The following is a 24,642-nucleotide window of genomic DNA, read 5'->3' on the forward strand; positions in this document are numbered from 1 at the left end:
ACTAAAGCAATGAACAAAACTTTGTTTTCTTTTGGAGGGGGGTGTCTCACCTCTTTTTCCTACCGTCTTACCATGAAAAATATGTACATTCCTTATGTATTTTGTTCCCTGGTATTCTCACGCCTCACAAGTGGGAACATTTTTATAAGCAACGTCTTGATAACTCCTAGTTTAAAAATCTGATAACTGTTTTCTCTGGTCATTGAGTAAAATGCAGTAATTCCTTTTCTTAATTTAAACAGTGGGTCATTATTTTGTCTTTACAAAGCAAACAGTAGGAGAAACGTTCACCCACGTTGTCTACCTCATATGGACCCTCAGATAAGAAGGGATACTTAAAAAAAAAAAACCAATGAAGAATAAAAACTACACATTTCTGAATTTAAGAACCATTTCCCCCTCCTTCTCCTTTCAGCTGTGTCACACAGTATATTATCACTGTCATCAAAGGGTGTGCGTATAGGAACCTGAAAAACCAAACAGACCTGTCTGCAGACTGTTCCATATATCGCAGAACTGCAGGTGGCCCTCCTTCCAATCCAGTTTACCTCTCACAGCTAGAAAGCCTCTTGGATTAGAAGACCTGCGCCTGGATCTAACAAACCCTTGGGAAGAGAATAAGCAGTCCCAGCTACAAGTAAGCTTGGTTTATTCATTTACAGTGAGGTTCCTAAAGGAGATTCCAAGGTGCCGATGTAGTCTGGTGTTAGTAGTGGTAATGGATGTGGTACCTCACCTGACTGTGGTGTTTCTGCCCTAATTGCCACACTCTCGAACTTGACAAAATAAATTTGGGAAGGATATGTATGTGTTTCTCAGCTGAACTTCTATTCAATGTATTTTCATGAATGACAACAATTTGTGCGCCTTTTGTGTAAGAAACTCAGCGTCTCATTGCTAGTATGGCATTCCAAACTAACTTACACAGAACTTTAGTTACTAAAGAACATACAAAGTACATTTATTGTTTTTTAAAGGATTGCCACTGGCCCCTGAGAATAAATATTGTTACATATTTATGAAAGCAATAGCAGCAAATAATGAAAACTTGTTTCACATAGCCTTTAATGCACGTTATCAAGGCCTACAGTACCAGAAAATAATCGGGCCTTCCACTGAGATTTAAAATAAGTATACCCAGCTCTGTGGTTTGGTCTAGGATTGATTGATGCTATAAATGAATTATCAGTTTAGTGCATGCAGAGTAAACGTGTTATTGTTTGTGTTGCTGAGACCTCTGGTGGTTGCTGCCAATCACAAATTTATCACGAATATGCACAGATTCTATCTTGAATACGCAGAGACTCCGAAGAAAAATGCAAATCAGTATCTGAAAACAGCATTACTTGAATTTTCTAAAGTATATAAAACTGATATGTTCAGCTGTCAAGAGTTTTGATCTGTGCATTCGTCAACAAATAACTGAACACTTGCTAACCAAAGCAGTAAAAAAGAACTCTCTGCCTCAAGTTTTAATTCACACATATAAGGGTGTTTTCTGCTAAATTGTTTCTGTGGCACTGAGTAGGTGAGTTTCTACTAGTTGGAATAAATTGTGCTGATACTGATCTTGCCAGATTTATAAACTTTTAATTCCAGTTGATTTTAATGGAGAGATTGGAGCTCATGCTTCATTCTCCCACTGAAATTAATGTGACTTAACAATGCTTTCCTGTTGCTGAGTTTATGCCCTTGGTCTTTTAATCAACTGCAGCAATTTTTGACCAACCAAGATAAAAGGGGTTATTACAAGTTCTAAAGGGTACTGTGCCAATCTTGCAAAATTCTAATTTTCTAATTTCAGAATCAGCCTAGATAACTCGACATTGTGTTTGTATGCAATGTATAGAGCCATTCCAAGCAGAAGTATAGCCTTTAACTCCATTGGACTTAAAAGCATGCAACTCTGCTTAGGATTTTTCTGCCAGTATAGCAAATTCATTTTCTCTTCCTTTTAACCCCACCGCTTTCCTTTTTATGTGTATATCAAGCATCCTAATTATTCATTGATTTGATTCATTGACTTCTATAGGACTGGCTGTCAAGTGCCGGACTTAGATTCAGTGTGTAAGAAACCATGACTGGAAGAAGTCCTAGTAGAAATCACACGTCTGCTTATTTTGTGATCAGATTGAAATTGCATTGTAAACAGGCTTAGCCTAGTTACAACAAAATTCAAGTACAATTAAATTTCTATTTTTTTTTTTGTTAAAATATGAATTGGGAATGGAGATTAGGGTCTTTCTAGTTTTTATATATTAAGCCAGAATTCCAGTTTAAATTGTTTGCAAATCACACAATCAGGTGTCAGCTTCTTTGGCAGCATGGACTTACGTATATCAACTTTTCTTCTTTTTTTAGTGGATTTAATTTTCAGCAGGTGGCTATATGTTTATGTGCAATAACTAGCAATTTTACTTTTATAAAATTGCAGGTAACACCTGTCCACATTGTTTTAATTATATAAAAATCTCAAACACAGAAAGGTGCTAGCCTAATCCTCAGTAGTTTTTTTCTAAGAGAAGACTGCAACAGCTATTTTATAAAAGAAATCAATACAGTATTATATCTGAAATTATATTTTGTCCAAATCTCAGATTCCATACCTCAATAAAAGCTTTTCACTGGTCTCAAAACAGTTTCCTTTTTTCTCTGCGCTTTCCAAAGCTATCAATACATGTCAGTTTTATTAGCTGTAAAGTATCCAATATCAATATTTCACTTTCCCCCACCACAGTAAGCATTTGACCTAAATATCATTTGACTTTCAGGTTTAGGTTCAATATTGGCTGCAACCAGCTAGTTTTCTGGCGTTTAATTTTCGTACGAAAGCCTGCTGGGTGACCTTGGGCTAGTCACGGTTCTCTCAGAACTCTCTCAGCCTCACCTATCTCTCAAGGTGTTCGTTGTGAGGAGGGGAAGGGAAGGTGATTGTAAGCCATTTTGAGACTCCTTAAAGGAAAAGCTGGGAATAACAACCAACTCCTCCTCCTCCTCATTATTATTATTATTATTAGCATCTTTAATGAAACCCAGAATTATAGTTAAAGGATTTTGTGGAAGATCTGCATCTGTCAAGTCTTTGATCATTCTGATAGTTTTGATCCAAAAGGCCTTGACTTTAACACTTTATAACCACTCCAGACTTTGAGACATCTTTATGACTATGATATTTTGACAATTTTATTTATGGCTGAAATATAACATCTCATTTAAGAGGGGAATATACACAGGGATTAGTTGCCTATTTGTATGGAAGCCTAAAACAGATGAGGAGGTCTTGCAGAGCACAACGTGACTACAGTCATAAAGATTTTTAGAAAGTCATGTTCCTTTTTTCGTCTGGAACTGTGATTGTTTTAACCATTGAAAAAGGTCATTTGGCCGAAACGCAGTTGGTCAAAGTCTAATTCTGTGATTTAGTGTCTACTTGTGTTGTATGTTTACATGAATATGTTGGTTTGGCAGGCTATTGCAGGGCCTTATATATGTTATTGATTTTAGTGTGTAATAAATGTATACATATTTTGTATTGACATAACCTGTACATTGTATAACCTTTGGCCTTTGAAGATTATTTTTTCTTGACCTTTGGGTACTTAATTATGTTGTTTTTAGGGTTAGTGCACCCAACTTTGTTGTTGGTTTATTATGATGCCTCCACAAGCAATAACCTTGTGAAGTGGAAGAATTTTGACTCCTGCACTAGCAGAACTGAAGTTTGTTTTAACTATAGGATATTCACTGACGGATTTTGAGATTAAAAAGTGCAGTTCTCCCTGTAAATCTCTGTAAGAAAAGCCACCAGCACCATCCTCATGCTATCATAGACTGAATTAAGGTACCTCATTTGGTGAATATACAGGGCCTGAAAATGGGCTTGTGACTCCTATATTTGATACGAACCATTTGGCATAAGAAAGCTCTTTATGGATTGAGTTATATCCATATCTCCTTAGCCAGATCTGTAAGTTAATCATCTAGACCAGGGGTGTTGAACTCAATTGTTATGACAGCCGGATATGACATAAATGTCATTTGGTCGGGCCAGGCTATGCCTCGCCAGCCCAGATCGAGAATGTGGTGGTAGTGGCTGCCTTGGCTATTTCTAGGGTTGCCAACTTCCAGGTAGTAGCAGGAGATCACCTGCTATTACAACTAATCTCCAGCCAATAGCGATCAGTTCACCTGGAGAAAATGGCCGCCTTTGGCAATTGGACTCTATAGCATTGAAGTCCCTCCCCTCCCTAAATCCCACCCTCCTCAGGCTCTGCCCCAAAAACCTCCTGCCGGTTATGAAGAGGGACCTGGCAACCCTAGCTAGCTCGCAGGCCGCTTAAGAGTTTTCAAGGGGCCGGATCCTGCCCCTGGCCCTTAAGTTTGACACTCTGCTCTAGACATTTAAACTGCCATCCTGAAGTTATTCCATGCTGAAATTGTTAACACAAAGATATCTCCACATTGTAGTCTTTGGCAGGATGCTTTGCAGAAAAATTAGGAATGAGGTTTCCAATGACACAATAACCTCTGTTAAATGCTGCAGGAATAAAATCATCATTGACTGCCCAGCCATTAGCTCATTGAGACATTAGTATATAAGCAACTAATTAATATTAAACATTACTACATACGTAAATAATTTGTTGTTTTATGTCTTATTATTATATCAAAGGCAACTAGACTTTATGACATAACATAAAATGTAATATAAGTGTCCCATTAAAATAATAATAAAGGTGAAGAGATCACTCACTTTTCTTGTTCGAAGATATTCTGTCATGAGGGTGCACTAACTTTCATAGAAGTAGCTCCATCTTGAGGACAGAAGAACACATTACTAGTTGTTCCAGTAGCTATCAATTTTCAATTGTCAATTTTCGCCAACTTCGGTGGTTGAATTTTTGGTGGGAAAATGGCAGAAGAGATCATTAAATAGCCCCTCTTGCCACCTTTAAACCACATCCTCACAGCAATTACATTCAGGAAGGCTCCCCTTTTATCATTCTGCAGAATGTGTAAAATGGAGTTGTTCAGGAGGGCATTTAAAAAAAAAGGATGGCAGTTTTAATGTAGGTATAATGTCTGTGAAATACCTTGAGCCTCAGTGAGAAAAGCAAACCATAATTGACATAAATAAATAGAATATATATTTTAGAAGTCATTGGGGAAAATAATCACACATGTCATCAAATTCTAAGTCCTTCAGTGCAAGAAATGAACTGGTCTTTCCTATTAGCAAGGTATTCAGTTGTTTTGGGAGGTGACAAATTCAGTGAGATCAGATATCCATTTTGGTCTCATTTCCTTATACAAAAGTTGTATTAGGAAATGCTGATTCTGGGTTACTAGTAGTTTTCAATGGCAATAGGAATCCAGAAACTACTCAGGTACCTTGGAACAGCTATGAAAGCAAATGTATTGATTAAATTAAAATTTCACACTTTAGTCTGAGATGGCTTCACACATTCATCACTTCATTTTCTGTACACAGGGCCATTTGGTTCTCCCATGTGAAAAGAAGTTAGCATTTAGGCTGGGTGGAGATCCGTAGTTTCAATTGCTTTGACTTTTTAATTTTGTTTTTTTATTAGCCTCATTAAACAATGAGTAAGGCTCTTCCAAGAACTATTTTATTTTGTTTTGTTTTCCTCTGAGGCATTAGTTGGAAAACTAATGGAGGTGCCAAATGCCAAAATAATATTTCCTGAGAAGCACATTGTACAGGTTTTCCTTTCACTGTATCAGTATATATTAACTGATCTTCATTATTTGTTTTCAGCTCAAGTAGTTATTCATTGTTTCCCGCAACCTGTATGCATTTGCTCACAGATAGTTGTATTTAACCATTGTTTGTCGGAATCATCGGGTTTTGTTCACCTTGTCAAATAGTTGCCACCTGTGTGGTACACTTTGTTTTCTCTTGTCTTTCTCTTCCATACACTGCTCTAGGATAGATGGATAGATGGGTGGGTAGATAGACAGACAGATAGACTATCTGTATGAAATAAGGTAGTTGGGTCCTACTTCCATGCATAGATTTTGAATTTGAGTCTTTCAGGTCTCTTCCACATCTCTATGAACCTATGATAATTTAAATCAATGGGATTGAACTTTATATAAGTGGTTTCACAGACTAGCAATGGAATGGGGAAAGAAAATACATATATGGGCCATGTTTCACATTGTGTTTTACTCCTTGTTTCACCTTGGCATTCACTATGGTTTTTACTGGCTGAAAAAGAGGAACTGAGGCTCATTCCTCCCAGAGACTCTGTATTTTCTGATTGGAAAGCCATGGCTGCAACCTAAACATGATAATTTGTGAACAGTGTTGAGTCAAAATAGCCTTTTGAAAATATTTTCAGCATCAACAAAAATGTCTCCTTTTGTCAATTATTTTTGGAGATCCTTGCAAAAAATGTGTATTTATTTGTTTAATTGGCCTTCACTTGCCCTCACTGTCAGTTGCATTCACTTGTCCTTAAGGGCAAATTGGATAAGATATGGAAAGAATCATAAACAAACTCTCCCATTGTTTTTAAATGAACACAGTAGCCATCCAGGGACTCAATTGGGACCAGAGGAAGGGTGTGTGTGTGTGTGGCTGAGTGGGTGTTTAATCCATCCCCTGCTTTTTCAATTTTAAAAATCTGGGAAGATACATTCAAAGAATTCTCAGCATTTCATCTGTTTTGGCCCTTAGTAAATATCATCACACAGGCAAGCCTGACTAGCCCCATGAGCATGACACCATCATCATTATGTGTACCCTAACAAGATGGAATAAACTATTTGACTAAACCAGGATGAAGCAAAAGTAGTAACTCCTAGAGGGAGAGAATGGCATCATAGAAGCAGCTTCACGCAAACCATAGTGCCAAAAAAGTAGGGAGAGCAATGGCTTCTGACCTCAATACAGACCCTCATGACACATCACACACCATTCCTGGGGACTGACCCTCATAAGTGGCTTATGAAGAAGCACCAGATACTACAGGAAAAAGGGAGCAGCAGCAAAAAAAGATTCAGCCTGAAAGCAGAGTGCTGTTTGTATGTCTCTGAATATTTGCACAATCTAACTATTTTTAGGATATATTTCTGTTCCACTGTAATCAGTAATTTTGACCCATAAATTGAAAGAGGAGAATATTTTGCACAATTCTAGATAACAACATTTTGGAAGTATCAGGGTTGTCCTTGAACTTAAAAGAGTGATACAGCTAAAAATCCTAAGAGCTAGAGGGACCTATATTTGTTAAAGACACGTGGATGAACTTTCTGATTCCTGCTACCTTTTATTACAAGGTTTCTGGGGACAAAGCCATGTTTTCAGTTGTTTTGTATGTGCAGAAATGCTAATCTTGGTCACAAGCCAGTACAGGATACAATAGATCTTTTAATCCTTATGATTATAATGCCTCCAGAAACTAAAAGCGTCAGGCTTGAATGCACTTTCTATAAGGTCTAACTAATGCAGATGTGTGTATGGAAAAGGGACCCATCTAGACAAGGAAATGGGGGAGAAATACTTTCCCCCCTCCATAGTTCTACACTCCACACACACCCTTTCTGGCAGGTTTCCATAAGTGTTTGCGAGGGGGATGCAGATGAGATGTGTGTGTGTGTAAAGTGCCATCAAGTTGCAGTTGACTCATAGCAAGCCGTGGTGGTGTTTTCAAGGCAAGTGAGGAACAGAGATGGTTTCCCATTCTCTTCCTCTTCCGAGTCTTCCTTGGTGGTCTCCCTTCCAAGTATTGACCCTGCTTAGCTTCTGAGATCTGACGAGATCTCCCGCAGATGAGATAGCAAAGGGTTAACAACTTCTTGGTAGTGTTTCTTTGCTCCAAATCACCTCTTCCCTAAGTAAATGTACTTTTTAAAAGCCAATTGTGCTTTGTTACAAGCATGTAACATTTATTTAGCTTTATTTAAGAACTTAAAATATAGTGTGAGATCATTTCAGGTTTACAGGATTTTTGATGAAATCTTGAACTTTGCTTTCAGTTTTGATTCAGTCTGCAGCTCACTTAAACAAAATGTTGGGTGAGCAGGTGTGCAGAAGTATAGTAATCAAAGATTAGCTTGTCAATGAAACATGGTCCTTTTAGGTCAACACAAGAAGCTTACAGTGCAATCCTATGCAGAGTTGCTCCAGTCTAAGTGGATTACTAAGTGCAAACTTTCCTGCCAACTACTGTTGCCTGCTCTGCACCCCAAAATCATGTCCAAAATCAAGACTCCAAGGAACAAATTTAGAGCAAAGTGGGAGTCTGTAGTAGAAGGGGCAAAAATTGGCAAAAGTCCCTCCCCTCCCCAAACCCCGCCCTCCTCAGGCTCTGGCCCCAAAATCTCCAGGTATTTCCCAAACCGGAGCTAGCAATCCTAGACAGAGATCAGTTCACCTGGAGAAAATGGCTGCTTTGGAAGGTGGACTATATGGCATTATACCCCGTTGAAGTCTCTCCCCTCCCCAAACCCTGCCCTCCTCAGGCTCCAACCCCAAAATCTCTATTTGTCCAAAGAATATCAGGATTGGGTCAGTTTACATTAGGTCTGCTTTTGAATTCTGGGGTGAGTCAGAATTGTTTAGTATATGGCACAGTAGCCTTCATATGACATCCCAACAGTTGGGGGAACAAAAAGTAGCACATTATATGCCTGGTGTACTGTGTTCATGCAGTGTTACAACATTGTACTCCTAATCACATGGTCATGCTGCTCCATTGTAAAGAATGATCCACAATTTGAAAACCATTTGTTTATTTAGCAGTAATTCTTTGCGGCTGTTCTAAGGAAGTGTTAAATTTGTCCAAAGTTGCTGATTTCCTGTCAGGTCTGGTAAAAAATTTTCTCCAGTGATGCAAATATTGTTACTCTCCATGACAATTAAACCACATTTGCTATAACTGGCTATAGTTCAATTAAGTGACCACTAGTCTAATCCTGCCCAACTTCGATGGTGTAGGCTAATCCAATTTCATCAGAGCTCAGAAGCTAAGCAGGGTCAGCCCTGGTTAGTACTTGGACCGGAGACCACCAAGCAAGACCAGGTTTGGTACGCAGAGGCAGGCAATGGGAAACCACCTCTGTTTATTTCTTGTCTTGAAAATCCCATGGGGTTCCCATAAATTGGCTGAGACCAGACAGCACTTAGCACTACCGGTATAATTCTAATATCTCAAAGACAGGATTATCTACAATTGCTGACCATAGCAGCCTACTAGGAAACTTGGGGGGGGGGGGGCAATGGTATATGTAGTGTTTCTTCACTTACAATGAAAGTGTGGTGCATAACTGATGCTAATAATATAATATAATATTTTAGGATGATGCTGGACTCAGTAAACCACAATACTTTCCTGCCAAATCCAATGCTATGTGAATCCCTGACGTCTTGGTCAGAACTATTTGGACCAACTGAAGAAAACTACTTCCCATTTGATCACCAGACAGGTGGGTACATAAGTCTTTTGTTAACTGTGTCTTAAGCTAATGGGTGCTCGACACATTGTCATTGTTACCTGCTGTTGGTCCGATTCCATGTAAAGCAACATGGGGAGGGAGCTCATTGGTTCTTGTAGGTTATCCGGGCTGTGTAACCGTGGTCTTGGAATTTTCTTTCCTGACGTTTCGCCAGCAACTGTGGCAGGCATCTTCAGAGTAGTAACACTGAAGGACAGTGTCTCTGTGTCAAGGGTGTAGGAAGAGTAATATATAGTCAGAAAGGGGTTGGGTTTGAGCTGAGTATTATCCTGCAAAAGTAATGTGCTAATCATTGTCCTGTAAGTATCAAGATAATGTGCTAATGAGGATATGGTATGTTAATATGGAACCATTGTATCCTGAAGTGATCTGTTAATGTGTGTAATCCAAAGCTAATCTGCATGGCTATTGTTGAATGTTGTCTTTGTTAGTCTGGAGGTTTTTTAGAACAGGAAGCCAAGCCTTATTCATTCTTAAACTCTCCTCTTTTCTGTTAAAGTTGTGCTGATCACTTCAGGATACAATGGTTCCATATTAACATACCATATCCTCATTAGCACATTATCTTGATACTTACAGGACAATGATTAGCACATTACTTTTGCAGGATAATACTCAGCTCAAACCCAACCCCTTTCTGACTATATATTACTCTCCCTACACCCTTGACACAGAGACACTGTCCTTCAGTGTTACTATTCTGAAGATGCCTGCCACAGTTGCTGGCGAAACGTCAGGAAAGAAAATCCCAAGACCATGGTTACACAGCCCGGATAACCTACAAGAACCAATGAACTCTGACCGTGAAAGCCTTCGACAATATTATGGGGAGGGAGGTTTCAGATAATTTTTAAATCTGTTAATGAGCTGTGTCTGAAGCACTCTGCCCATTTCAAACTGTGCTGCTTCCCCACCACCACCGCCACCCTTTTTGCAGAGTATTCTATTTCAGCTTTTTTTTACTATTTTACTTTTGCGCTATAGTTCCAGACTAATATAACAATTCAATGCTATACTGCCAGCATTCAGCAAGCCGAAACAGAACAGTCACCACAAAGGCACATACCAAAAGCTCAGCAAAAAGGGGTACTTGAAAATGCTATACAAATGCTAAATACAGTAGTAGAAGATTGTATTGTATAGTGGTCACACTAGGGCATGTTCAATATTCTACTCAGTCCTTTGGGTGATATTGAATCAGTCCCCCTTTCAGCCTAGCCTAATTGACAGGGTTGTTGTAAATGAGAAGGGGTGAACAACGTATATCATCCTGAACTCTTCAGACCAAAGTTGAACAAAGTGAGATAAAAATGGAATAGATAGGAACTAAAACGGCCACCTCTCCAACTGTAGCAGGAGTCCTCCCACCCTGGATCCCCAGTCCCCTGCCACCACTCAGCAGGGAGGTGGGGGCCTGGCAATTTGGTGCCGCAATGATGCACAATGCCACTTTTGCACTGGAAGTGACGCCATGCGTTGACATGGAACTGAATCATAGAATCATAGAGTTGGAAGGGTCCATACAGGCCATCTTGACCAACCCCTTGCTCAATGCAGGATCAGCCTAGAGCATCCCTGACAAGTGTTTGTCCAGCCTCTGCTTAAAGACTGCCAGTGAGGGGGAGCTCACCACCTCCCTAGGTAGCTGATTCCACTGTCAAACAACTCTTACTGTAAAAAAAAGTTTTTCCTAATATCCAGCTGGTACCTCTCTGCCCGCAATTTAATCCCATTATTGCAAGTCCTATCCTCTGCTGCCAACATCCCCTGCCCTCCTCTAAGTATCCTCCTTTCAAATACTTAAAAAGAGCTTTTACACCTGTTTTATCTGGCATACTAGCCGCAAATTTTTTTTAAAAAAAAAATTACTTAAAAAGAGCAATCATGTTCCCCCTCAACCTCCTCTTCTCCAGACTAAACATTCCCAACTCCCTCAGCCTTTCTTCATAGAGCTTGGTCTCCAGGCCCCTGATCATCCTCGTCACTTTCCTTTGGACCTGCTCCATTCTGTCCACATCCTTTTTGAAGTGAGGCTTCCAGAACTGCATACAATACTCCAAGTGTGGCCTGACCAATGCTGTGTACAGAGGAACTGTGACATATTGCGATATTGATGTTATGCCTCTGTTGATGCACCCCAAGATCACACTAGCTTTTTGTTATTGTTGCTGCATCACACTGGCTGCTCATATTTAACTTACAGTCCACCCGTATCCCAAGATCTTGTTCACACACAGTTACCCAGAAGTATATCCCCCATCCAGTATGCATGTCCCTCATTTTTGTTACCCAGATGTAAACTCAGCACTTATCTCTGTTTTCTGGTATGTTTGCTGCTCCTCCCAATTTGGTGTCATCTGCAAATTTAATGAATAGTCCCTCCACACCGACATCCAGATCATTTATAAAAAATATTGAAAAGTACTGGGCCCAGAACCAAACCCTGAGGCACCCCACTGTACACCTCCCTCCATTCAGATGAAATGCCGTTGACAGTGACTCTGTGAGTGCTGTTCTCCAACCAGTTCCCTATCCACCTAACTATCCTAGGGTCCAGTCCACGGTCCTCTAGTTTACCCATCAGAACATCATGGGGAACCCTGTCAAAAGCCTTACTGAAATCCAGGTAAACAACATCAACTGGATTCCCTCGATCCAGTAAGCTCGTCACTTGATCAAAGAAGGAAACGAGATTGGTCTGGCAGGACCTGTTGGGAACAAATCCATGCTGACTTCCCGGATCACCAAGTTGTCTTTCAGATGATCACAGATTGATCTCTTTAATATCTGCTCCAGTATCTTCCCTGGGACAGAGGTCAAACTGACTGGCTTGTAATTTCTTGGGTCAACTCTCCTCCCTTTTTTGAAAATTGGGATAACATTTCCCATCCTCCAATCTTGTGGCACATCTCCTGTCCTCCAAAAAATCTGGAAGATGATGGGCAAAGGCTCTGCAAGCTCTCTAGAAAGCTCTTTGAGCACCCTCGGGTGCATACTGTCTTGTCCCCACATTCTGAATTCTCCCACTGGGGTACCAGCTAGGTTTGGAAACCCTAATAGGAATAGCTGAAGTAGATAGGCACTATGTAGGCAGGAAACCATGTTCATGCTACATATAATCTTAAATGTAGCTGTCTAATATAATTAAAACCGAGCTACAAGTTCAAAAAAATAAAATATACAATTTAATTTTCTCCCTTTAATGTGTAACAGGATAAAGCAAATCAAATTATTATTCCCTGGATCACGCTTAAGACCTAATACAGACTAAAGAACTACAGACTAATTTGTCACAACAGCATGAAATCAGCATTGGACACATTCTTTTTAAGTGTAATGCAGTTTAGATGATTCATGGCATGCCAGTCTATCAACATCTAGTAGTACAAGCTTGGCACATTGGTTAATTGCATGCATAAATCATGCCACAAAGACTTATGTAAATCAGCTCATTCTGAGAAAAGCTTCATCACTTCCCCATACTCCAGTGATCTCAAAACATCATTATGCAACACACTAGTAAAAATGACTACACCCCTCCATGACTCCTATGTACAGCATTCCCCTTGGTGAGCAGATGCAAAAGATGGAAGGGTTACTGACCCCTGAGGGGCTTATAGGCCAGTGTATTTTACCAGGTACAGCTTTTTTCATGCCTATACGATAAGTTGTATGTTTCGAAATTCCGAGTTTCAACCCAATTCAGTTAAATGGACCCGAGTACTGTCCTCCTTTATTATTATTTAGAAAGCATTTATAATGTTACTAAATGCCATAGAAATAATAAAATCAGACCCCCTACCAAACCATAGAAATAATAATATCTGACCCCCTACCAAGCTAATAATGTAATATTGTGTGTGTGTGTGTGTGTGTGTGTGTGTGTGTGTGTGTGTGTGTGTGAAGTGCAGTAAAGTCGCAGCCGACTTATGGTGACCCCTTTTTTGGGGTTTTCATGGCAAGAGACTAACAGAGGTGGTTTGCCAGTGCCTTCCTCTGCACAGCAACCCTGGTATTCCTTGGTGGTCCCCTATCCAAATACTAACCAGGGCCGACCCTGCTTAGCTTCTGAGATCTGACGAGATCAGGCTAGCCTGGGCCATCCAGGTCAGGGCTATGTAATATTACATAAGATAATATATAGTATGCCACAAAAGGAAGAAGAGATGAGAGGAAGGACAGGAAAACAAGCACCTACAGGAACATTAAAGTTTCATAATGGCCAGATGAAATGATCATTGATGGAGGGAATAATCAATAGACAGGAGAGACTTTGGTCAACTTTGTATTGTTATGTAGCCATTATTTTGTTTTGTTTTGTTTAAAGGTCCCGGGTTCAATCCCTGGCATCTCTAGTTAAAGGATCTCAGTTAGCAGGGGTTGCTTCCTACAGCTAGTATCCTGGAATGCCTCTGCCACTGATGTAGATGGGCCAATTGCCTGGTTGATATAAAGTCTACATATGTTCACACGCTAGGGTTGCCAGCCTCCAGGTATTAGCTGGCGATCTCCTGCTATTACAACTGATCTCTGGCCCATAGAGATAAGTTCACCTGGAAAAAATGGCCACTTTGGCAATTGGACTCTATGCCACTGAAGTCCTTTCCCTCCCCAAACCCTTCCCTCCTCAGGCTCTGCCCCAAAAATCTCCCGCTGGTTGCGATGAGGGACCTGGCAGCCCTATCACACGTTGGCAATCTCTGGGATTGACTAACAGGCTCTACACGGGGCTGCCCTTGAAAATGATTTTGAAGCTTCCAACATTGCTGATATCTGCCTCTTAATGGATTGATGGGAGCTGGGAATGTACTACTCAGTCTACTCTGAGGCAGCTGTCCTGGTTATTAGCTTCCTGACCCAATCAACAGTGTTGGTTCTTATCTTTAAAGCCCAGCAAGTCCTGGACTGCATGTATCAGAGGCAGCCTGTCCGCATATGAGCCAACCACAATTTGTATTGCACAGGCCAGTCTGTCCCCTGTATGCCCACAGGAGTTATGAGGTGAGGATATGTGTGGCTTTCATTTATTCCAAGGCTGGGGAATTTCCGCCCCATCAAGGTTCATAGGTGCCTTGTTCCTGTAGTTTTATAGGGAAGATGTAAACGCTGCTGCCTCTTCCAAAAGGTCTATGACTGTCAAGTGGGTACTGTGGCTTTGCCTTGCTGCTTCTGTGACTGCATTGAATTGTGCTGACTATTGTTTTTAATGTGTCTTTATTGCTGTTTTTACTGGGTGATTGTTTAATTCTTATTGGGTGCTGTTGAGAATAGAAAGGCTTAGTTTTGGCAAGTCACGTGTAACCTTAGACTCCAAACCTGAACCACAAAAGGCTTTGAAATGGTCCTGAAATGAGGAAGGTTTACACCGACATAATTCATTCATGTTCACACACCACAATCTTCTAGTTCCCCCACACAGAGATGTATCTGCCCTCAACTAATAAATTGAAGCTCAATCTATATAAAACAGAGATGATTTGTCAGTAAAGGTGCCAATCCAGGAACAAGGTTTTAGCCTATTCAGCATAGGATCACACTTCCTCTGAAAGAACAAATTTACAGGTTGTTGATGCTGTTAGATCCAGATCTTCAGATGGTTTTAAGATTGTCCTGCTGTTTGTATCTACATTTTATTCTTGTTTGCATGTGCTTTTTAATTGAATGGCTTTTCTAGTACTGTGATTTTAATTGTGCACTGCTTTTAGTCACCAGAGAAACCAGTTTTTGGTTGAGAAGCAAGGTTTAAATCTTTACGTAAATAACATGTAATTTGGATAGCTAAACACAAATTAAAATGTTTAAATGTCAGCTCTGTCCTTGCTGGTGATCCCGCAATGGTAGAAATCCATTTGTGAATGAAAATGCAAAGAAGCTGGACACTAGAAATGTGCTCACTGCTGTTACACAAATGTTTTCTATGACAAATATGCCAACTGGGAATGGCAAATGGTTCTCCTTGTGATGATGTATGACAATACTGGGGAGTTTCAGCACCATAATATGTTTGGAGTTTTGAAGTGTTTGAGGATGTAGATCTAGGAGTGTGTCTTCGGCTAAAGCTGAACCAACACCCCCCCCCAATACCTTTTCAGTCTTTTGGGGGGAGGTGTTACCGGTTTAAAAATGGTGGCAATTAAAGGGAGCCGAAAGAGTGGGTCCCAAATAATGCCAAATTGTTTGGCATTGTTTGGGGCTGCTTTGGCCCCACCACAATTTTTCCCCTCCTCCCTCCCCCTTACTTACCTGCTGGCTGAGTCCTCATGGTAAGTGGAGGGGGATCTGAATGCTGGGCTCCGTGGAGCCCAGTTCAGCTCTGTGCTGCATATTTTTTTTCAGGTTTGCCATTAATAAACCTGGGGAAAAATGATTTTTTAAAAAAAAGCCAAATCTGTTACATTTGGCTTATTAAATTCTGGGCTTATTAAACCCTAACCGGAAATGTTGCACAGATGTATGTGGTTCTGTAATTCACATTAATGGTTTTGCTATGAAAGAGATCAGTGTACCCAGACAAACAACTGGTGCACAGAATGAGGAGCTCATCACTGTTTCCTTTGCAATAGAAGTAGACAAGTGGGGCTCTCACAAGGATTTGCAGTAGGCATCTCATTTCCCCCTCCCCCACTATTTTCTCTTTCTCTTCTCTGAAAGGCCCCATATCCTCTCTTCTTTATCTGCTTCCTTCTCTCCTTCCCATCCATCAGCCAACTTTTAAGATGCCCAGCTATATTTATAATTTCATTTCTCCACAGTTTCAACCCTCCCCGCCCCCTATGTCTTTTATTAGGTTTAAGATTTATCTGCAAACGTGGGGCTTTTCTCAGATTTGTAGAATGATCTGTCTTGTTTGTTCATGGCCTTTCTAGGGCTGGGAATATGGACCAATATATTTCTATGTTGTTTTTTATGTTTAGTTCTACATTCCATATAAACACATGAAGTTAGACTTTTTATTTACATTTCTACCATCACAAAAGGAGGTGAATTCCCAGAACTCCCATCAGGTTTTCTGATACTCTGTAATTAGTGGTGATTGTTGATAAAGCCTTCTTTTTTTCTTTCAAAAACTCTTAATGTTCTGCCGGTAATTCATCTCTGTCTGTTCTTGCCAACTTTGTTCAATTAACGCAATAAAACTCTATCTCAGTTTCTTCTTTCTCACAAATGACAATCTAAAGCTGCTGGTGGGAATCCATGTATATGGATACACAGAAAGAGAGAGAGAGAGAGAGAGAGATACACCCAAAGAATACTCAAAGGTGTTTTTTCCCTTGTAAGAATGGTGAGCTCTCAGATTACTCAAAGGAGTTATGTAAAATGAAATAAAAATGGACTAAACTACCAGACATCATGTTAAAAAAATATACAAACTAGTTATGTACATAATCACATCTAGCAGGGCTTTTTCCTGAAAAATAATCTGATCTTCATTCTTTTTAGGAGCAAAAGCAAAGGAGGTTAAGTTAGACCTCACAAGAATTGTTCTGTGTAATGAGGGAACATGCCTCAGAATTTTTATTGCCAGCAAAGCTGATAGTTATCTTTTCCAGTGCATGTTTTAGAAGCTATCGCTAAAGCATGTCAAGGTTACTTACAGCACATTCCTAAGTAGAACATCAGAAAAATAGTTAGTTTCATCTCGTGGTACTGCAGTTAAGACAGAGAAATGGATGATCCAGAGGAACAAGTCCACTCAATGCATCCAACAGTGAAGCAGAAGCTACAATTCTCAGGTTATCAGTCAGAAAACAAAGTTCTAAAGAAGGGAAGCAGATCTAGATTGCCCATTTGGATAAAACGAAGGGGGGCATAAAGACCAGGGCACAGAACTGCCTAGTCAAACATTGCATTGCTAGCACAGACCAACTACAGCTGTATTTAGATAACATGAAAAATGTGAATAAATCGGCACACAGAGTGGGAAGCAGGATCATGCCTTTCAATTCTGCTCCTGCTTCCATGCATTGACTGGGACTTCTGCACAACTCAATGCAAAAAATTATTCCCTGCCACACATTTCATGTTGTCAAAATGTGGCATGGGTGTCCCAGGTAAGTCTACAGAAGGACATGCTATAGGCACGCACTGTTGGTTATTTTGCACAGTCAGACCAACACAGCCATTATCACAGCGAGTATCCATGGTTATATCAGTGCAGCTTCTTAGTTGCAAACCCAGTAGAACAGGTCACTATTCGCAAACCTCATAGTTACTAAAATTCTAAAGGTTCATGTCAGAAAACTCTTTCAAGTCTTGTTCCTTTTCCATCTCTGCCTTGCCCCACTCTCTGCCCATTTTGCCAATCCATTCTGTGCCCACTTGTTTGCACAGCACTTGGATAGATTGGCCAGGGATCCTGGGCATGGAGCAGGGGTCACTGGGAGTGTGGGGGAGGTAGTTGTTCATTTCCTGCATTGTGCAGGGGTTGGACTAGATGACCCTTAGGGTTACCTTCCAACTCTATGATTCTATGAGATTGGACTGTCAGTTACAGGAAATTTCATTGTCAAAAATAATAAACTGTTCATATGACGAGCCGTTCGAAGTTCATCTTTTTTTTCTCATTACATTTTGGCAGGCTGTGATTCTTCCTGGACATCCACCCACCCAGAGTACTGGACAAAACACAATGTCTGTGAATGGCTGCAGTTTTGCTGTGATCAATACAAACTGGATGCCAACTGCATTTCCTTTTCCCACTTTAACATAAATGGCCAACAACTATGCAGCATGACTCAAGAGGAGTTTTTAAATGCAGCTGGCATTTGCGGCGAATATCTGTATTTTATCCTACAGAACATCAAGTCACACGGTCAGTGTGCCATAGATTTAATCAGTCTCAGATTATTGTGTTCCATGTGTGGTTGATATGTTTGTGCAAAATATTGAATGGAGAGCCCCAGAGACTTAAATCTGGCACTGAGCACAGTTCAGGCAGACTACAGTAAGAAGGATCACAATGGACTCTAACATGCACATGAACAACAAGACTACTTAATATTTCAGTTCTAGAAGAAATAGAACATGTTTCTGTGTTAACGTTGTTTTCATGGTTATTATTAATGTTGATATCACTTTGCAATGGGCTTTGCTTTCATTAGTCTAATAATATTTTTTCAGAGGGTTCCATTATTGTCCATTTTAGAAATTGGAAGCATGAGACTTACGAGATATTGGCAGGGACCTGTGGGCAGGGAACAGCTCTGAGCATAAGCTCTGGTTGATCCACAGTCAGCAAGATAAAAACAGAATTAAAAATAAAGTGGAAATGCAGTTACATGGGCCTAAATACAAAATCGAATTTTGTGTACCAAATTGGTGTACAAGAGTGATGTGGGAAAGGAAAAGGAGGAAATTGGGGGTTGGAACTAGGGTTGCCAACCTCCAGGTGGCATCTGGATATCTCCCACTGTTACAGTTGATCTCCAGACAACCAAGATCAGTTCCCCTGGAGAAAAGGGCTGCTTTGGAGGATGGACTGTATAGCATTATACCTGGCTGAAGTCCCTCCCCTCCCCAAACCCCACTCTTCCCAGGCTCCACCCCCAAATCGCCAGGCATTTCCCAACCCAGAGTTGGCAACCCTGTTTGGAACACAGGATAGACAGACTGGAAAGGGTTTCAGGGTAGGTAATTAAATAGATAAGGAGGATGCAGGACAAAGAGAAGGTAATCATGAAGCTAGCAGTAGAACCTCCAGTCCACCACTAGTAGATGGGCCACACATTCTACGTGAAACCTCCCAGGAGCCTCTATTCTTACATATCTGGTGAAATAGGGCAAACTACACATTATGGCGTCCATGGGTCAGACTCGTGGTTGCCAGCACCATTTTAGAGAAGAATTCAGCCATTGAAACATGCAGTGAATGCCAGATCCTGAGAGGGCCTGTGGTGGGACCAGGTGATCTTGTTTCTCCCCTGCTGTGACTTTTCAAGTGTCAAAACAGCCCCCCCCCCTGGCATTTTTAAATGGCTGAATTCTTCTCTAGAATGGTGTTGGCATCCATAGGTCAGACCACTTTAAAACTTAGATCATGAAGGCAAAGAACGAAAGGAGTTTAAATTTCCAGGAAGGTAGCTTAGAAAGGCAGCATTAAGATTCCATTTTGGGGCAGGGCCCTTAAGGTTGTACAGAAAAGCTAAACAGAAAAAAGAGTATTACCATTGAGTTTTATGGTTTGTCTCCCTAGGTATCGCCTTCTTTCATGATAATGAAGAAACAAAGCCATCTGACAAACTTTGTAAGTAAACAAGTATACTATTTTATGAGAAATTGCATAGGCGCATTGTCATATCTTGTTTTCTAATGTGTTGTAGATATTATGAGCTATATGCATTTTATTGACCTGGCATCTTGTTTTCTTTTGGTTCAGTCATGTTATATTGGCTTGTCTGTTTTGACCTGTTGTGATGTATTGGTTTTATGCTCAAGACCTTTGGTCATGTGTGCTTAATAATAGAGGAAATTAAACAAGTGTGCATATTTAGAAAAAAAGCAATCAACAGCAATGAGCTGGATTTCTAGACTTATTCCCAGCTCTGTTGTAAACAACTCATCTTCTCATTTGTTCTGCCTGTATTTAGGTAGAGTATTAAACAGAGCCCCGTGGCGCAAAGTGGTAAGCTGCAGTACTGCAGTCCAAGCTCTGCTCACGACCTGAGTTTGATCCCAATGGAAGTCGGTTTCAGGTAGCCGGCTCAAGGTTGACTCAGCCTTCCATCCTTCCGAGGTGGTAAAATGAGTACCCAGTTTGCTGGGGGTAAAGGGAAGATGACTGGGGAAGGCACTGGCAAACCACCCCATAAACAAAGTCTGCCTAGAAACTTCAGGATGTGATGTCACCCCATGGGTCAGGAATGACCCAGTGCTTGCACGGGGGACCTTTACCTTTACTAAACAGAGGCCTTGGCCTGTATGCCCTATTTGTTAGCCATCGAGGGCAATTGGTTGGTCACCGTGTGAAACAGGATGCTGAACTAGATGGCTGGCTGGTCTGATCCAGCAGGGCTGATCCAGACATCAAAGTAGGGTTGCTAGGGTGGAGCCTGAGGAGGATAGGGTTTGGGGAGGGGAGGGACCTCAGCAGGGTCTAATTCCATAGAGCCCACCTTCCAAATCAGCCGTTTTCTCCAGGTGAATTAGAGATCAGATGTAATAGTGAGATATCTCCAGCCACCACCTGGAGGCTAGCAACCCTACATCAGAGGCAGTGTTATTCTTTTGCTTTCATTAATGGGAACTTGTACTAGGCATTATCCAAAGTTCTTAAAAACTCTACTATGCTCCAGGACTATGACTGGGAAGCTTCTGTATTTGTGTTCAAGGGCTTGTATGTATCCAGTCAAACAGTAGTCTACTGTGGCATGTTGCAAACAACTTTGGAAGATTTCCTCTGTTTCATATTGGTTTGCCATGTGGCACAGAGGAGTCTTGCTCAAGACAAACAAACTAAGGGTTTGGGATCTGGGAGACCTATGTTTGAATCTCCGCTGTGCCATGGAAGCTGGCTGGGTGCCCTTGGGCCAGTCAGACACCCTCAGCCTAACTTACCTCCCAGAGTTGTTGTAAAGATAAAACGGAGGAGAGAAGAATGATGTAATCTGGGAGAAAGGTGGGTATAAATGAAGCAGATAAATACATAATAAATAAGGGATACTGTGCATAAAGTGTTTGGGATCCTTGCTTATGGCCTTTATGTTATACGTTAGGTACAAATACTATTCACATATGGGTACAATTCAGAACAATGATTTTAGGATAATTTAAGTATGGGTAGTGATTATTCCTTTTGTGAACTTATTTTGCTACTAGTGCCACTAAAGTGTCCAACTACTGGTTAATCATTCCACGGGCTTTATTTTTTGATAAAGTGGATTTTTAGTCTCAGATAAATCACAGACCTACCTTTATTTACTGTTGCATGGAATTTTGTTAGGTGAACACTTCGACCTCGTTAAATTGTATTATCGTCAAATCTTGAAATCGATCCATATTAATTTGTGTCAAAAAAAATTTTAAAAAATAATTATCTTTTCCAGATGATGATAAGGCATGTTTGAGAACAGGGGGTATCAAGAGTCAAGAATTTCAGAGTCACAGTAGAACAAGTAGGTATACCTTTGCCAAATAAAGATGGTTCTCAGAAATGTCATAGAAAATGCTGCCTTAGTTCGTGTGCATGACCTTTCTTAGCTGTTGACTTTTAAATTAAGTTTCCACAGCCCTCATTATTTTATCATGGGACATACTCAAGATTTCCTAATAGCAATCACTGCAGTAACTCATGGCCACCAGGTGGCAGTCTTGGAGTCCAAGACAAACACCAGCTCTGATTTCTGTTGTAGAAGAAACCTAAATAACAGGCATGGGGTTTTTCCTCAGCAACACAGCATTATAAGCAAATTCACAGGTTCTACACGCTGGGTGGCTATTGGTATAAAAAATTAAATGGACCTGTGTACTAGATAGACAAGCCAATGCCCCAAACTGGTTTTCTTTAAAGAAACGTGTGAAGCACCTGTATTGATAAAATTGCTATTGCTGTTAAGGAATGTTTTTTTTTTTTTAAGTGCCATCCTGATATTCAATATGTATGTATGTGCCATCAAGTTGCAACCAACTTATGGCAACCCCAGCAAAAGGCTTTCAAGGCAAGAGAGAAACCTGGTGGTTTGCTACTGCCTTCCTCTGCAGAGTAGGGTTGCCAGATGCCCGGTGGTGGTGGGCAAACCCCCGCCAATCCACCTTCCTGCCCGCTGACCAGCTGAGGTTCGGCGGGCACACGTGAACATGCTCCTACACACAGAGGCACGGCGCTTCCGGTTTACACCCAGAAGTGCCACATAGTGAGGGGCCTTATACCATTCAAACTGTGAGTTTGGGTGGTAAAGGGCCCCTTGCGATGCGGCACTTCTGGGTGTAAATGCATTGCGAGGGGCCTTTTACCACTCAAACTCCCAGTTTGAGTGGTAAAAGGCCCCTTGCAATGTGTTTACACCCGGAAGTGCAAGGGGCCTTTTACCACTCAAACTGGGAGTTTAAGTGGTAAAAGGCCCGTCGCGATGCAGCACTTCTGGGTGCAAACTGGAAGTGATGCGCACGTGCGTCGGCATGTCAGCACGCATTCCCCTCAGCTCTGCCGCAAAAGCCTCCCGCTGGAGGAGACGGGGGACAGGCAACCCTACTGCAGAGTATTCCTTGATGGTTTCCCATCCAAGTACCGACCCTGGTTAGCTTCAAAGATCTGGCCTTATCATACCATTCCACATCCCCTAATATTAAATATACTGAAGCTAAACTTTCCTGAGTATCCTGCTCCCTCCTCATATAGAAATCTTTACATTAGTGTGATGGTACTTTCCTGTATGTGATATAAGTTGTAAGTGAAGGGAGGGAATGGTCAGAAAAGAATCAAGGCACCATTTCAGACTTCATTATTATGTTAGAATTTCCCTTTTCCCTATGTTGATGTAGTGTGATATGGTATCTAGTGATCCACAGTTTCTTCCCTGAATCGACAGAGCACAAAGAGGAATCTCGCCTGAGAGAAGGGTAGACATTTGCATTGCTGCTGAACTTGCTGGAGTTAATCTCTGTATTTAAAATCTTATTCTTCATCCAGTGGCTTCTGGTAGATGTATAGGAGCAACTTTTAGTACACTTTGATCCCGTAGAATCTACTTTGCATATGCTATTTTTTTTGAAGTAGTAGTAATGGGCTCTAAAAATAGGAAAAGAGCATCCTCCAAAAGCCAAGAAGTATTTACCATTTTTACCAAACTTCACACTAAACTCAGGTTGATAACGATGTGAGATTGCCAGCCCAATACTGGAATGAGGAGTGTGTACAAAAAATTGAAAGCAGTTTGTTTTCAAGCTTGTTCTCTCTCCTATTAAAATCAGTGGAACTTGAACATTTTAAGATTGGCTAGATAGTGTCCATCCTTGACCAGAATGGACAAGGATCTTGAGCCCTGATACCACGGTTGTTTTCTCTGACCAAGAAAGTCTATTATCATGTCTCCTTTTGTTCACAAAGGTCTACAGAGCTCTCACTTATGGGAATTTGTAAGAGACCTCCTCCTGTCTCCTGACGAGAACGGTGGCATCCTTGAATGGGAAGACAGGGACAAAGGCATCTTTCGAGTTGTTAAATCGGATGCTTTGGCAAAGATGTGGGGACAGAGAAAGAAAAACGATAGAATGACATACGAAAAACTAAGCAGAGCTCTTCGGTAAGCTTATACCTTAAGCAGTGTTGCATAAGGTATCTAATTCTACACAGTTTTACTGGTTACAAAGGATTGTGCTACATAATGCAAAGGTCATAATTAAACTCAACCATGGCTACTTTGATTAGCTATAACATCGTGGAGCAGATCTGGGGGTGGAGTAAATGGGCATAACAACACATTCATCAACAAATTATTTACCAACTCTATTAATACAACACTTGATACAAAAAGTGTTCCCTTTTCCTCCTAGACTTACTCTGAACTTAACTGTTGTCAGCATGGTGTAGTGGTTAAGAGCAGTGGTTTGGAGCAGTGGAGTCTGATCTGGAGAACCGGGTTTGATTCCCCACTCCTCCACTTGAGCAGTGGAGGCTAATCTGGTGAACTGGGCTGGTCTCCCCACTCCTACACATGAAGCCAGATGGGTGACTTTGGGCTAGTCACACTCTCAGCCCCACCTACCTCATAGGGTGTCTGTTGTGGGGAGGGGAAGACCAGTTTGATTCTCCCTTAAGTGGCAGAGAAAGTCGGCATATAAAAACCAACTCTTCTTGTCTTCAAAAGAGAATTACATGCCTGGTGTTTCAGAAGGAGGGGGGATCTCCACTTTTAGATATCTGGGAAAGTCTTGAACTCTGAAAAGTAAATTGAACTGTAGGGGTGCACATGCCCCCTTTGCCAAAAGGAATAGCGAATGTCATGTTGATACTTGCTTTTTTCTTTTGCTCATTGCGTAGGATACATGAAAGGTTCCTCTACATTCAATTTGAATGCTGTCGTTGCAGGTACTATTATAAAACTGGGATTTTGGAACGAGTGGACAGGAGGTTAGTGTACAAATTTGGAAAGAATGCACACGGCTGGCAAGAGAGCAAGTTATGAAAGACCCCCTGCTTCAGACATTATCTCATAAGCAACATGA

At 40.9% G+C, this 24,642-nt stretch overlaps 1 protein-coding gene across 1 annotated transcript; it reads left to right on the forward strand.

Annotated features, from left to right (window-relative positions):
* The first annotated feature begins 542 nt into the window (after positions 1-542).
* ELF5 (E74 like ETS transcription factor 5) lies at positions 543-24,642 on the forward strand. The gene is made up of 7 exons (XM_056851543.1): positions 543-637; positions 9,326-9,453; positions 18,062-18,295; positions 19,676-19,726; positions 21,525-21,593; positions 23,525-23,720; positions 24,506-24,642. Exons 2-7 carry the CDS (start codon positions 9,327-9,329, stop codon positions 24,600-24,602), a joined length of 774 nt encoding a protein of 257 aa, XP_056707521.1. The 5' UTR covers positions 543-637; position 9,326; the 3' UTR covers positions 24,603-24,642.

This window comes from Euleptes europaea, chromosome 6, assembly GCF_029931775.1.
Source record: "Euleptes europaea isolate rEulEur1 chromosome 6, rEulEur1.hap1, whole genome shotgun sequence".
Taxonomy (NCBI): domain Eukaryota; kingdom Metazoa; phylum Chordata; class Lepidosauria; order Squamata; family Sphaerodactylidae; genus Euleptes; species Euleptes europaea.

Bases quoted from the DNA above. Each gene is read 5' to 3' on its own strand.
- ELF5 (XM_056851543.1), top strand. From the start codon at position 9,327: ATGATGCTGGACTCAGTAAACCACAATACTTTCCTGCCAAATCCAATG. The intron at 21,594-23,524 runs GTAGGTATACCT...TTGTTCACAAAG, and splicing joins TCAGAGTCACAGTAGAACAA to GTCTACAGAGCTCTCACTTA. The intron at 23,721-24,505 runs GTAAGCTTATAC...CTGTCGTTGCAG, and splicing joins AAACTAAGCAGAGCTCTTCG to GTACTATTATAAAACTGGGA.